The following is a 16004-nucleotide window of genomic DNA, read 5'->3' on the forward strand; positions in this document are numbered from 1 at the left end:
AAACTTATCTGGATTGATCAGATCTATGCTTTATAAATAGCTATTTGTTACCTGTGCAGAAGAGATCAGAGAGCAAAGTGACTTGAGGTAAGGAGACCAATTTAAAGTCTTGGAAATAGTTCAGGAAAGAGATAATGAGGACATGAATTAGGCTGGTGGATCTGTGAATGGAGAAAAAGGGGTGGTGTCATAGTAAAATTGATAATACTAGCAAACGATGGGGTATGAGGGGTGAAGGAGAGTGATTTCTCAAGTCTTATGTGTTTTATCCTTGGGATATTTCTTTCATTCACCAAGAGAACACTTCATGGAATCCCTTAAATGCAAGTCTAAGGAGCTTGGATTTGATCTTGTAGGTAGAGAGGAGCATGGTGCAGTAGAAAGAATATCCTGATTTAACATCAGAAGCCCTAGGTTTACATCCCAGCTCTGCCATTCACTATCTGTATAGCTTTGGGCAAGTTACTTAACCTGTCTCACCCAATTTCCTTATCTATAAAATGAGGAGGTTAGACTAGTTGCCATCTGAGTTGCCTTCCAGCTCTAAAATTATTATCTTACCATCTTCAGTAAGGGCTATTAAATCTTTTTAAGCAGAGTAATACATTCAAAGCAGGATGCTAGAAATGATTAATTAGATGATAGCTTGTAAGGTAGATTGTGGGAGGGAAACTGAGTAGGGCATTTATCAAGCCATGGTAACAATAGTCAACATTTATGTACTACTTGCCATATTCAATTCAGGAAGCTACATGTATATATAGAAATAAATAAAAATGCCAGGTAAATAAAAAGTTACCTTTCTGGAGGAGAGAGGCTGTGGGGGCATAATAGGAAAGATCCCATGTAAGAAGTATCACCTGGGCTGGACTTTGTTGCTGTTCCTCTGACAGTGCCAGGCACTAAGTCCTTTATGAATGTTATAAATATTATCTCCTTTGATTCTCACAATAAAATAATATAGGTGCTATTCTTCTTCTTCTTCACATTTTACAGATGAAAAAACTGGGGCAGATGAAAGTTAAATGATTTACCTAGGGTCACACAGCTAGTAAGTGTCTGAGGCTGAATTTGAATTTAGATCTTCCTGGCTTGAAGCCCAGGGCTCTTATCTACTGGACAACCTGACTTGAAGGTGATGATTAGTATTATGTTAGATTAATAGCAATGGAAATGAAAAAGAATGAATATGTGTGGGAGAATACTACAATGGAAGAAATTAATTACTGACTAGATTTAGCAAGTTGAGGGAAGGAGTCAAGCTTAACTCTTTCATCAGTCCTTAAAAATCTTCAACAGATCTGCTCACCACTTTTTTTGATACACCATGGATATGGATTCCCATAAAGATCTGGATGGAAGATCAAAAAAGAGCTAAATTTTTTTTTCACTCAATCAACTCAAATGTATTATTTGCCTACTATGTGTCAGGCAATGTATAAGAAGCTAAACATACAAAGACAAAATATGAAACAACTTCTGCCTTCCAAGAGCTTTCATTCCTTCAGGAGAAACACCATAGGTAGTTGTAGCCAGGATAATTTCTGGATGGAATAATTGTAGGTCAGGTCCCTAATGCATGTACATCTCTTTCCTCAGAATTCTCCAGGTCCTATGAGTACCACTGTGAGGTTCTTCTTTTAGAAAGAAAGCTCTCAGCTCAAGACCCCATTGCAGTGCGTTACCCCAAGTATCAATCCCCAGTGACTTTTGCCCCAATATCATTTGTCCAATTGACATCAATTAGACTTTACAAAGGGATATTTACTGAGAAGATATAGCATCCTTTTGAACCAGGGCTATTCTCCCCTTAACCACTTTGGTTCATGAAAACCTATGAAACATTTGTCCCCATCAATTTCATCTGAGAATTCAATAAAGCTTTGGGCAGATTTGCTGCATTCCTAGTAGGATACAGCACCTAAGCTTCCTGGTTGAACCATTACCATGCTAGATCAGACAGGTAGCTCTTTAGGACCTCTTCAGGAGCACTGGGCTCAGCTGCCAGCATTTTCTGGTATGGGCTCTGGTTTCTGGACCTCCAGTGACTCTTCCAATCTTGTTAAGCTCCTAGGTCACATGCCCTAGCACACTCCATTTACAACAGTCATTCACAGGGTCTGGAGAACATATGGCAAAAGGATAACTAACAGCTCCTGGTGACCAGAATATGTGCCATGTACTGTGTGGGGAATTGACAGAAAGGCAAAAGGCACTATTCTCAAGAAGCTCATGGCCTACCAGAAAAGATGATGTGAAAATCATTTTCAACCAAGGCATATAAAGGATAAATTAGAGATAACCATTAGAGGGAAGATACATATGAAATTCCCCTTAAGCATGATGGGGCTTTCTCCTAGGTTTCTTTTGGTCTTGAAGTTGCCTTTCCTCAGTGTGTGTAGTTTGACCTTTGCTCCCAGTGAATTCACTGCAATCAACCATCATTGTCTCAGGGATGCTGCTAGAATACTGATTAGAATGTCCAAATCCTTGGACCCTCTGAAGGTCACAAGGTCATCTTCCAGGAAGGAAGATGCTGCCAATTAGGTGATATCATGGATAGGATCTGGGTCTGGAATCAGGAAGCAGGGAAAGGAAGGGGAAGAGAGAATATCCATTTATATGGCACCTATGTGCCAGGTAATGTGCTGAGCACTTTACCAATATTACTTCATTAGACAGGAAGATCCAAGTTCCAATCCAGCTTCAGACACTTGCAAGTTGTGTGACTCTGGGCAAATAATTTAAGCTCTGTCTTACTCAAATTCATTCACCATAAAATGGGGATAATAATAACATTTAACTCACAGAATTATTGTGAGAATCAAGGGAGGTAATATTGGAAAAGTCCTTAGCATGGTGCTTGTTATGTAGTAGGTACTTCATAAATGCTTATTCCTCTAGGGGTAGGTTCTCTCCCCCTCCCCCACTCTGGTATTTCTCTTCCCTAGAATTCTAAATAATCAAATACCCAAGGAACTTAATTTTAATAAGGATTTTGACAGCATTCTTCACCTTTTATTTTTATAATTTTAAGTATAACTTTTAATGCTTAATTTGAATGCTATATTCAGAACCTCTAGGGGAAGAAAATAATGTTTAATGATATTAACATCAAAGAGTCATATTACATTGGAATTGTTCATGGCTTCCTTTTGGGAACTTCCATATACTTGCAGAGCTGAAGGGAGCAGTAAAATTCAGTCTCGACTTGAACAGCAGCAACAGCAAATGAGAAATGCAGTTAAAACATCAAACAATGTGAAACATTCTCCACCAAAAGAAAAAATGTCCCCAGAATCTCCTATGGATGACATTGAGAGAGGTAAACTGCATCACATCATATGTAATTGTGTGTTTGTGAATATTTCAGGTAACAATTGTAGTTTTGACCTTAAGTTTGTAAGACTTCTATTTAACTCTCTTCCTCCAGAGGGCTTGCATATCTTTTTTTTCCCCAACCATGATAGAATCTTGTTAGGTGTAAATTTTAAGGCATATTATTTGGGGGGCACGTATGTTATCCCACAGTTTTCTTAGTTCCCAAACTGTTGGGGGTATGAGAGAGAATATGTGGTTGTGTTCCTCTTTTTTCAAGAACGCTGAATACACATCCCTTGTTTGAAGAAGATCTTATCTGAGTTCTGGATCCACTTCAAGGCTGAAGATGAGTAAGAGGTCACTCACCAGGAAGATAATAGATAAATAGGATATAGTCTCAGTCAAGAACAGATAAAGTAGAGGAGAGTATAGATTTTTCAAACGTTGCCCTCTTCTGAGCCAGCAGCAATAGAATGTTTCATCTCTGTCTCTTCAGTGGGTTAACAGTCCAGTTGGCCAGAAGCAGGAGAACATTTCCTTCACTTTTGTCCCACTTATGTCCTTTGCTTTGCTTGGCAGTAATCCCAAAGCTATCAGATATGACAGTGCTCTGTCCTTTCCTTCCCTCCCTTTACTCTTTCTCATTTACTAATGAGGGATCAAATTCCTTATTAGTCTCAAACCGCTTTTGCTTCCAGGTCATGCAAAGGTGGAAAGATCAAGAGAACACAGAGCTTTTAGTTCCCCTGAGGATCCTGAATTTGGGACTTAGCAAGGGCAAAGGCAACGAAAACAACTGTGCTAATAGTCTGATTGCTTGAATTCGACCTGACCCAGGTGTTGTTGAGACAAAGTCAGGGGAGCCAGGTGTAAGAGTGAGAGAAATTTCCTATCTTGGCCTCTTATCCCAGGTTTGGCCATGCTGAACCTTCCTGTTACCAAAGAGAGTGAGGCTGAAAAGTGTTGTTTTGTTTTTACTATTTCCTTAACTATTTCCACTGCCTCTGCTTTCATTGCTCCTACCTTAGGTATTTCAGCTTGCTCTATATGTGAAGTCAAGACAGGGAAAACACCTTGGTGAAACTGTAGATCAAACCATTCCATTGGATGATAAGCAAATTCTTAAATTTGTGGAAGGTGCTCTTTTTTTCCCATATATATGTATATGCAAACATATGTAAATATACACAAGTGTACTCTGATATTTCAGGTTGAAGTATGATTCCTCCTCTGTTGTACTCCCTCATAAGACACGGAAGGAACTTAGATGACTTTTTGGAATTTTCAGCAAAATGTAGTTTATAGTCTACAAAACTGGATATTCAGTCAATCAGTCCTCAAGAATTAATAAGTGCCAACTATGTGCCAAGGATTCTGATAAGCACTGGGGAAACTAAAAAGGCAAAAGACAGTCCCTTCCCTCCAGGGACAATTTAGTTAATCTAGTGTAATGGAGGAGATAACATACAAACATATACAAAGCAAGCTATATACAGGATTAATAGGAAATAATTAAAAGAGGGAAAGTAGTAAATTAGATTATTCAAAAAGTAACCAGTGCTTCTTATGCATTCAGTACTATGTGCTTCAGACAAAATATAAGAAAATAGTGCCTTTGCATTTTGTAGTATAGTTAGGGAAATAAAACATACAACTAGAAAAATTAGCAAACAGTGCAAGAGGAAAAAGAAGAATTCTATGTACATACACACACACACACACACACACACACACACACACAATTGTGTGGGACCAACCATGAGGTACTAATCTGAAGAACTACAACACAAGATGATTCTATTTTTGAAATGTGATTTTTGGGGGAGGTGCCTGCTACAGATGGTACCAGATGGAAACCTCTATGGGGACTGAAAATTTCTTATCAAAACATTATTTCCCTCAGTGCATAGCACAGCACTCTACATATAAATATTTATTGATTCATATGATCCTCATAATAAATATTATTATAAAAAGAATATTTTGCATAGCAAAGCTTTGACAAATAGAAAAGTTTATTAAGTTCATTTTTAGAAGGCTTACTGTATTTGGAAAAACAAAATTCTTTGTATATTCTGATCTTTAACTTCATTAATTGTGAGATCAAATTCTTAACTAGAGTACAGTTTACAAGCTTATTTTGATACAAAGTCTTCTTTAGTTATTGTTATTTCTGTTTTTCAGATCATTCGTTGATTTATATGAGTTGACATTTTAATATAAGTATACATTTATGCTCTGTGGAATGAAGATTACTGTATTGCTCATGTCTCGTGTTTATAATTTTGATTTTCCTAATGGTTATTAAAAAGTGGCTTTCATTTATATATTATGTTGTGCCCTATTACTGGATAATCTTACCTATTTTTCATCAATAATTTTATAAATTTTCATTAGCTCTCAATTTCAATTTGTTGATTCATTTTTTATTTTATTTTTAGAACTGAAGGCAGAAGCCAGTATAATGGACCAGATGACTAGTTCTGATAGCTCTTCAGAATCCCAGAGTTCTTCATCTTCAAGTAGTGAAGACAGTTCTAGTGACTCAGAAGAGGAGGTGTGCAAACTCTCTCATTCTAGCTCAGTAAAATGTGCATCAGGCCATCAGACCTCATCTGCTGAATCACAACAATGGATTCCTGACATGGAGACCATGCATAACAGATCTCAGAATGGCAGTGGCCTTTTGATGAATACTTTAAGTAAGTTCACTAAACAAAAGAGGAAATGGAAAATCTCCCAGGATAGTTTTGATAAAAAAATAACAGAGCTATGGTAAAAAGTCCATGTTATATAGATCTGCTTATATACTTTTTGGGGAAGGACAAAATGTTACTTTTTTGTATATCTGTGTTAAGGAGCTGTGCTGCTGTATGCTAATTCTGATTGAATAAGTAACTAGGAGTAAATAAGACTGGTAAGAATCCAGATAAATTGATAGAAGTTGGAGAATCACTAGTAAAAGAGAGAGTTCTGTAGTAGCTGAGGATTAGGCTAGACTTGCTAGAGATTCAGGAAAGCCAGGCTTCAGATACTATTCTATCTGAACTGGGAATTGGCGGTCTTAGAGGCCAGATAGCACTACTTCTCCTTTGGGTGGCCAGGGTAATACAAGAAAAGTTCAGTTTGGATAGGATAAAAAGAAGAATGGATATGGAAAGAGAATGAAGACTTTTGATAAAAGGGACCTGATGGAACACGTTGGATTTAGGTGTATTGGTGCAGGATTAGGTGGTGAACAGGGGTACTTAAAACACAGGGACATTCTAAGATACCTTCAAAGTGAGATAAAGTTGGATTCTGTCTACTTTTCCTGGATCCTTCTTGGATGATCTTAATGTATGAGGGGAGGCCTTTTGTTGTAAAAGAACTTTAAAAGTACAATTTTGTAATTTTTGTACAATTTTGTACAAATTTGTAACTTTATTGTTGTTTTCTTTTTTTTTATTTAAATTTATTTAAGTTTTCAACATTCATTTCCACAAAATTTTGGGTTCCAAATTTTTTCCCCATTTCTCCCCTCCACCCACCCCAAAATGCTGAGCATTCTAATTACCCCTATCACCAATCTGTCCTCCCTTCTAACATCCCTCCCTTCCCTTATCCCCATCTCTTTTGTCCTGAAGGGCAAGATAAATTTCTGTACCCCATTACCTGTATTTCTTATTTCCTAGTTGCAAGAACAATACTCAACAGTTGTTCCTAAAACATTGAGTTCCAGCTTCTCTTTATCCCTCCCTCCCCACCCATTCCCTTTGAGAAGGCAAGCAATTCAATATAGGCCATATCTGTGTAGTTTTGCAAATGACTTCCATGATAGTTGTGTTGTGTAAGACTAACTATGATTCCTTCCATCCTATCCTGCCCCCCATTTCTTCTGTCTTTTGATCCTGTCCCTCCCCAAGAGTGTTGACTTCAAATTGCTCCCTCCTCCCACTGCCCTCCCTTCCATCATCCCCCCCACCCTGCTTATCCCCTTCTCCCCCACTATCCTGTATTGTAAGATAGGTTTTCATACCAAAATGAGTGTGCATTTTATTCCCTCCTTTACTTAAATGTGCTGAGAGTAAGCTTCATGTTTTTTCTCTCACCCCTCCCCTTTTTCCTTCCACTGAAAAGTCTTTTACTTGCCTCTTTTATGAGAGATAATTTGCCCCATTCTGTTTCTCCCTTTCTCCTCCCAATATGTTTTTCATTGCTTAATCTCATTATTTTAAGATATGATCCCATCCTATTCAATTCACCTTGTGTTCTCTGTCTCTCTCTATGTGTGTGTGCGTGTGTGTGTAATCCCACCAACTACCCAGATAGTGAAAAAAGTTTCAAGAGTTACAAATATTGTCTTTCCATGTAGGAATGTAAACAGTTCAACTTTAGTAAGTCCCTTATGGCTTCTCTTTCCTGTTTACCTTTTCATGCTTCTCTTCATTCTTGTGTTTGAAAGTCAAATTTTCTTTTCAGCTCTGGTCTTTTCATCAAGAATGCTTGAAAGTCCTCTATTTCATTGAAAGACCAATTTTTCCCCTGAAGTATTATACTCAGTTTTGCTGGGTAGGTGATTCTTGATTTTAGTCCTAGTTCCTTTGACTTCTGGAATATCATATTCCATGCCCTTCAATCCCTTAATGTAGAAGCTGCTAGATCTGTGTTATCCTGATTGTATTTCCACAGTACTTGAATTGTTTCTTTCTAGCTGCTTGCAATATTTTCTCCTTGACCAGGGAACTCTGGAATTTGGCCACAATGTTCCTAGGAGTTTCTCTTTTTGGATCTCTTTCAGGAGGTGATAGGTGGATTCTTTCAATATTTATTTTGCCCCTGGTTCTAGAATCTCAGGGCAGTTTTCCTTGATAATTTCATGAAAGATGAGGTCTAAGCTCTTTTTTTGATCAAGGCTTTCAGGTAGTCCGATAATTTTTAAATTGTCTCTCCTGGATCTATTTTCCAGGTCAGTTGTTTTTCCAATGAGTTATTTCACATTATCTTCCATTTTTTTCATTCTTTTGGGTTTTTTTTGTGATTTCTTGGTTTCTCATAAAGTTGTTAGCCTCCATCTGTTCCATTCTAATTTTGAAAGAACTATTTTCTTCAGTGAGCTTTTGAACCTCCTTTTCCATTTGGCTAATTCTGCTTTTTAAAGCATTCTTCTCCTCATTGGCTTTTTGAACCTCTTTTTCCAATTGAGTTAGCCTATTTTTAAAGGTGTTATTTTCTTCAGCATTTTTTGGGGGTCTCCTTTAGCAAGGTGTTGACCTGCTTTTCATGCTTTTCATACATGTCTCTCATTTCTCTTCCCAATTTTTCCTCCACCTCTCTTACTTGATTTTCAAAATCCTTTTTGACCTCTTCCATGGCCTGAGCCCATGGTATATTTATTTTGGATGTTTGGGATACAGAAGCCTTGACTTTTACGTCTTTCCCTGATGGTAAGCATTGTTCTTCCCCATCTGAAAGGATGGGAGAAGATATCTGTTCACCAAGAAAGTAACCTTCTATAGTCTTATTTTTTTTTTCCCTTTTTTGGGCATTTTCCCCAACCAGTTAATTGACTTTTGGGTCCTTTGTCAAGAGTAGGATATACTCTGGGAATCTGTGAGATCTCAGTTCCTCCAAGGTGGCACGATCAAGCGTGTACTAGTCTGGATGCAGAGAGGGATTTTTGTGCCCAGAATCTTAGCAGTTACCTCTCCACAGTTCCACCAAGTCAGCACTGGGGGCTGATTTTCACATAAGCTGGATGGGCAGGGCCACCATTCAGTGTGAGACAAAGACCAGCTTGGCCAGGGCCTCCACACAGGGCTGAGGTAAGACTCAGCTCTTCAGTGCCCCCAGGGGTTTTTACATTCCAACAATGGAGCGGTCCATACGGGCTGCTGTGCAGCCTCTGTGGCCGCTGCCTGCTGCCGGAGCTATGGGAAGGCCCTTCTCCCTTCCTGGCCAGCTGAAAATACCCCGTCACTGACCTTTGGCACCTGTGGGTTGAGGGATCTGGAAACCGCTGCTACTGGGACTGAGGATTCTGCAACTGGAGATTCTGCCCCCAAGGGCTGTTCAGGAGCCAAGCCACGTGGCCAAGCCTGGGCTGGGCTCTGCTCTGAGTCTGGTGCAACCAACGTTTCCTGTGGGTCTTTCAGGTCACCCTGGGCTGGAAATCTCCTCCACTCTGCTGTTCTCCACTTCTGCTGCTCCAGAATTTGTTGAGAGTCCCTCTCTACAGGTATCTTATGGGCTGTGTGGGGAGACCCCGTGTATGTGTGTCTTTCTACTCTGCCCTCTTGGCTCTGCCGTTTATTGTTGTTTTCTGTGTTTTATGTCAGCATAGTATCCTATGTATCCTTCCCTGCCACATTCCCAAAGAGCCATTCTATATGACAAATAGTTTTTTTTTTCTTTTAGAGAAAAAACAAAACATATCAATACATTGAGAAAGTTCAAAAACATCTACAACATGTAACACCTATGGACCTCACACCTTCATGGTGGGATAGGTTGGGGAGTATCTCATGTGTCTTCAGTTGAGTCCCACTTTATAATTTTGTTACATTTACTTTTGATTTTTTGGTGTGTCATTCTTTCCATTTACATTACTGTAGTTACTGTGTATCCTGTGTTCTTGGCTCTACTTTACTCACTCTGCATCAGTTCACATATACCCATGCTTTTCTGTATTCATATGTATTGTTTCTTAGAACATAGTAGGGTTCTTTCTCAGTTTTTGAAAATAACTTATGGGGAAGGCAGAGCCAAGATGATGAAATAGAAAGATGCACCACTCTCTAGCTCCTCCCCCACAGCCCATAAAATACTTGTACAAAATAACTTTAAACAAATTCTAGAGCAGCAGAAGTCACAAAACAAAAGAGTTAAAGAGACTTCCAGCCCAAGGCAGCCTGGAAGGTCGACAGGAAAGGTCTGTCGCAAGGGGCACAGAATGGAGCCCAGCCCAGCCTTGGCCATGCAGCCACAGCTGGAAAAGGACCAGAACAGACCCCGGGGGCAGAATCCCCAGCAGCAGCTGCGGTGCCCAGATCCCTCAACCCACAAACGCCAAAGACAGCTTTAAAGGTCAGTGAGAGGGCTTTTTCAACTTGGCAAGAAGGGAACAGGGTCCTAGCCCCAGCCCCAAGCAGAGGCAATGGCAGTGGTGGAGGCGGCAGCAGCAGTGTCCATTTTTGGAACCCTCAGACTAAAGCCCCTGGGGGAATTGAGCTGCTGGTCTAACTATCAGCCCTGAGTGGTGGCCCTGGGGGTGAGGAATAGCTCTGGCTCGAGGAATAAATTCCTCTCCCTGGATTGTGCCACCTTGGAGGAACTGAGAATTTACAGGACCCCAGAATATACTCACCTTTTAACAAAGGACTCAAAAGTCAAGTAACTGGCTGGGAAAATTCCCAAAAAAGGGGAAAAAAATAAGACTGTAGAAGGTTACTTTCTTGGTGAACAGGTATTTTCTTCCATCCTTTTGCATAAGGAAGAACAATGCATACCATCAGAGGAAGACCTAAAACTCAAGGCTTCGGCATCCAAAACCTTCAAAATAAATATACAATGGTCTCAGGCCATGGAAGAGGTCAAAAAGGATTTTAAAAATCAAGTGGGTGATGCATCAAGAGGGTGATGCAAGAAAAGCATGAAACGCAAGTCAACAGCTTGCTAAAGGAGACCTCCCAAAAAAATGCTGAAGAAAATAACACCTTTAAAAATAGGCTAACTCAATTGGTAAAAGAGGTTCAAAAAGCCAATAAGGAGAAGAATGCTTTAAAAAGCAGATTTAGTCAAATGGAAAAGGAGGTTCAAAAGCTCACTGAAGAAAATAGTTCTTTAAAAATTAGAATGGAGCAGATGGAAGCTAATGACTTTATGAGAAACCAAGAAATTACGAAACAAAACCAAAAGACTGAAAAAATAGAAGATAATGTGAAATAACTCATTGAAAGAACAACTAACCTGGAAAATAGATCCAGGAGAGACAATTTAAAAATTATGGGACTATCTGAAAGCTATGTTCAAAAAAAGAGCCTAAACCTCATCTTTCATGAAATTATCAAGGAATACTGCCCAATATTCTAGAATCAGAGGGTAAAATAAATATTGAAAGAATCCACTGATAAGCTCCTGAAAAAGATCCAAAAAGAGAAACTCCTAGGAATATTGTAGCCAAATTCCAGAGTTCCCAGGTCAAGGAGAAAATATTGCAAGCAGTAAGAGAGAAACAATTCAAGTATTGTGGAAATACAGTCAGGATAACAAAAGATCTAGCAGCTTCTACATTGATTGAAGGGCTTGGAATTTGATATTCCAGAAGTCAAAGGAACGAGGATTAAAACCAAGAATCACCTACCCAGCAAAACTGAGTATAATATTTCAGGGGAAAAAAATGGTCATTCAGTGAAATAGAGGACTTTCAAGCATTCTTGATGAAAAGACCAGAGTTGAATAGAAAATTTGACTTTCAAACAGAAGAATCAAAAGAAGCATAAAAAAGGTGAACAGGAAAGAGAAGCCATAAGGGGCTTACTAAAGTTGAACTGTTTGCAATTTCTTCATAGAAAGATAATATTTGTAACTGTTGAAACTTTTCTCAGTATTTGGAGGGATTACACACACACGCACACACACACACATACACACACACACACATACACAAATAGACAGGGTGAGTTTAATAGGAAGGGATGATATCTAAAAAAAAATTAAGGGGTGAGAGAGGAATCTATTGGGAGGAGAAAGGGAGAAATGAAATGGGGCAAATTATCTCTCATAAAAGAGGCAAGAAAAAGCTTTTTCAGTAGAGGGGAAAAGCAGGGAGGTGAGAGGGAAAAAGTGAAGCTTACTCATCACATTTGGCTTGAGGGAATAACATGCACACTCAATTTGGTATGAAAATCTATCTGACACTATAGGAAAGTAGGGGAGAAGGGTGGGTGTGGGGGATGATGGAAGGGAGGACAAATGGGAGGAAGGAGCAATTAGAAGTAAACACTTTTGGGAAGGGACAATGTCAAAAGAGAATAGAATAAATGGGGGGCAGGATAGGATGGAGGGAAATATAGTTAGTCTTACACAACATGACCATTATGGAAGTCGTTTGCAAAGCTACACATATATAGCCTGTATTGAATTGCTTGCCTTCTCCATGGGGCTGGGCAGTGGGGGAGGAAGGGAGAGAAATTGGAACTCAAAGTTTTAGGAACAAATGTTGAGAAATTGTTTTTGCATACAACAGGGAAATAAGAAATACAGGTAATGGGGTATAGAAATTTATCTTGCCCAACAAGACAAGACAAAAGATGGGGATAAGGGAAGGGAGGGGTGCGATAGAAAAGATGGCAGATTGGGGAAAGAGAGAATCAGAATATATGGCATTTTGGGGTAGGGGAGGGGACAGATGGGGAGAAAATTTGGAACTCAAAATTTTGTGGAAATGAATTTTGAAAACTAAAAATAAATTTAAAAAACGAAAATAAATTGTGAAGTATACGTACAAACTCACCATTTAAAATTTTGATAGAACACTCATCCAATTGGCTAAGATGGCAAAAAAGGAACATGACAAGTGGTGAAGAGGATGTGGGAAAATACCTACATTAATGAATTGCTAATGGAGTGGTACACTTGTACAACCATTCTGGAGAACAGTTTGGAACTAGGCCCAAAGAGTTAAAAAACTGTAGCATACCCTTTGGCCTAGCAATATCATTATTAGGTCTTATATCTCAAAGAGATCAAAGAAAAAGGAGAATGATCCATATGTACAAAAGGATTTATATCAGCTCTTTTTATAGTGACAAAGAGTTGGAAATTGAGGAGATGCCCATTAATTGGGAAATGGCTGAACAAGTTGTGGTATTTAATTAGGTTGTGGAATATAATTGTGATGGAATACTGTTGTGGTATAAGTAATGATGATGGAGATAGTTTCAGAAAAATGGGAAAGACTCATATGAATTGATGCAAAGTAGAGGGAGCAGAACCAGAAGAACATTGTATCCAATAACAGCAATACTGTAATGATAATCAACTGTGAAAGATTTAGCAACTCCAATCAATATAATACACAATTCTAATTATGCACAGTTATGATGAAAAATGCTGTCCACTTCCAGAGAGAAAAATTGTGAACAATGAGTGCAGTTTAAAGCATTTTTTTCCACTTTATTCTTCTTGCTTTTCTTTTGGAGTGGGTCAACATAGCTACTAAGGAAATATATTTAGCATTATTTCATATGTATAATGAGTGTCATATTGCTTAGCTTCTCAATGAGTAGGGGAGGAGCTGAATGGAGGGAAAGAATTTTGAACTGAAAATTTTAAAATGTCAAAAAAATTTGAAAGCTTAATAGAATTTTCCTGTGAATCTGTCAGGTCCAGGGGTTCCTTGCCCCCATTTTTATAGTTCTTTTAGAGTTAGATCTATTTACTTTTCTGGGATTAGGTTATTTAAGATCTCTTTCATATTATTCTGATAGTATGAGTAATTTACACTTTTGAAGGTACTCATCTCTTTTATATTCTTAAGTTTGTTTGCTTATTTGTTTTTAGCATATAAATGTGCATAACATGCTGTGATTATTCTTTTTATTTTTTCTGGTTTGACTCTGATTTCACCTTACTCATTTTCTGTTTTATTGATTTGATTTTCTGCTCTCTACTTTTTAATCAGATTAGCCAAAGGTTTATCAATTTTATTAGTTTTTCTCCAACAAAACCAACTTTTAGTTTTATTTATCATTTTTTGGTTTCCATTTTATCTATTCTCCCTCTAGTTTTTAATATATCCTGTAAAAGTTCCCATATAATATAGAGAAATATGTATATATCTTTGCTGTCCCACTTAGGAAATGCCATAAGTCTTTTAATTCTAGTTTCTCCAGAAATTTGTTCAGTTCCATATTTTTCCTTTTGTGAGACTTATCCCAAACTGATAGAGGGATATTGTAGTATCCTGTTATGAATATGCTGGCACAGATCTGAATTGCAAAGTATAGTAGACTCTCCATATAGAAGGCAGAAGAAAAACATTTATTCAGATACCAGAAAGCCAAATCCATCATAGTAACCAAGAAGTCAATACACATTAGCACTGCAGGAGTCAAAGCCATTCCCAAGCCTCCTTTCCCTGCTGGGGCCTTCCCATAAACAAATACTCACAAGCCTAGCTCTGTTTGTCTGCTGTCTGCCTGTATCCTCTCCTCCCTCAGCCCTAATTGCTCTCACCAGCTTCCTCCCAGTTCTTTTCCACCCTTCCTGTTCCACCCATTCAGCAAACTCCTCCCACCATATGTGACTTAGGCTTTTATGTGGTTTAAGTAGGTCACATGGGCCTATTCATGAATGGGAAAGTTCTCTCCATTTAAATTACCATTACAATCACTCACTCTATCTTCTTGCTCCCCCACTTTCATGTACCTTAATGTAATGTAGTCTCACAAAAGATGCATTCAACTGTAGAAAGGATGTTGCCAGGTTCTGTTAACCTCTTCACTGTTACCTCTGCTAGATGTCTGCCTTCACTCTTGTCTCCTTGGGTACATTTAGAAAGAGTTTCTTCCTGGTCTCCATTATGTCACTCTTTTGCTGGTACTGCCTTTGCAGCTTTTATTCATGCCTCTTTCATTTCTGCTGTTTGGAGTATTTGAAACACAAATAATTCCTTCCATTCTGGTTTACTTTTTAAAAAATATTTCAAACATTTCTTTGTTATTGGTGTCTTATCTTTTATCCTGTATGGTTAGGCTCAGATTTGCAGTACCAATCCCTCTGGGTTGCATCCTGAGCTGCCATTCCCTTCAGAACACATTATTCTATTCCTCTTCCTTTTTCTAGTGGGTGTGTATTATTCAAATATTTTTCCTTTATATTTGAAGGCCTTTCTCCTGATGGTTTATAGAACTTGTTTCTGAATTGAATTGTTGTTAATTTAACAACAATGCATCTTGGATTGTTTAGCTTTACATGTTTTTTTCCCTGGAAATTGTGATTTCTTCCTATTAGAATTTGATTTTCTGTGTTGAGAAGTTCTAGGTAGTTTTATTGTTCCTTTAATTATGATGTTAAGATTTTTTTATCCTGTCATGTTCTTCTGGCAGCCCTATGACTGTTAAGTTGTCTTTGTTTATCCTAACTTTCAGATCAGTCTTTTTCTTGCAGAATGAGCATATTTTCTTTTAATATTACTAATTTTTTATTACTATTTTTTACTTCTTTTCTTCTAGGTTGTCTTTCACTTCTATGTATTTGGATTTCCAATCCCAATTCCCAATAGTTTTCTATTTTGTTTCTTTGGTAAGGCTTACTTTGGCAGATTCAAATGTTTTTATTCTGCTCATTATTTTTGCTGTTGTTGACCTGAAAACTTAATTAGAGAAAAGGCAACAGGCTGAATGCATACATTTTATGATTTAAAGAAAACAGTTACATAGTGCTATGGAGCCAGGATCAGAACTGGCTGCCTTAGTACAGAAATTGACTGTCTTAAGTACATTTTGCCATGAGGAAGGAGTTCTCTTAGATAAACACATTGCAAACAAAGTGGTGTCAGTTGGCTTTTATGATCCCAAGCTATGGGCATCTTCTTTCTGTAGCATGTCTCTGTGATTTAAGATAAGGAAAAGGTCCCATCACCCAGATAACAGACATCCTGTCCTAAACAGGCCTTAACAGAGTTTGACAAAAGCTGAAGT

General features: G+C 38.2%; 1 protein-coding gene across 3 annotated transcripts in view; it reads left to right on the top strand.

The window, feature by feature from the left end:
* The window catches only part of EAF2 (ELL associated factor 2), a 118982-nt gene that overhangs the window by 24244 nt on the left and 78734 nt on the right, over positions 1-16004 (top strand). For 2 of the 3 annotated variants that reach the window (XM_072613870.1, XM_072613872.1), the window contains 2 exons: positions 3180-3325; positions 5763-6023. In XM_072613870.1, the coding sequence (XP_072469971.1) occupies positions 3232-3325; positions 5763-6023 (355 nt within the window). In that variant the 5' untranslated portion in view covers positions 3180-3231. Of the gene's footprint in view, positions 1-3179; positions 3326-5762; positions 6024-16004 lie in introns of those variants that run through there. The other variant, XM_072613869.1, reaches the window with a different exon arrangement.

The sequence above is a fragment of the Notamacropus eugenii genome, chromosome 5 (genome assembly GCF_028372415.1).
Source record: "Notamacropus eugenii isolate mMacEug1 chromosome 5, mMacEug1.pri_v2, whole genome shotgun sequence".
Classification (NCBI taxonomy): Eukaryota; Metazoa; Chordata; class Mammalia; order Diprotodontia; family Macropodidae; genus Notamacropus; species Notamacropus eugenii.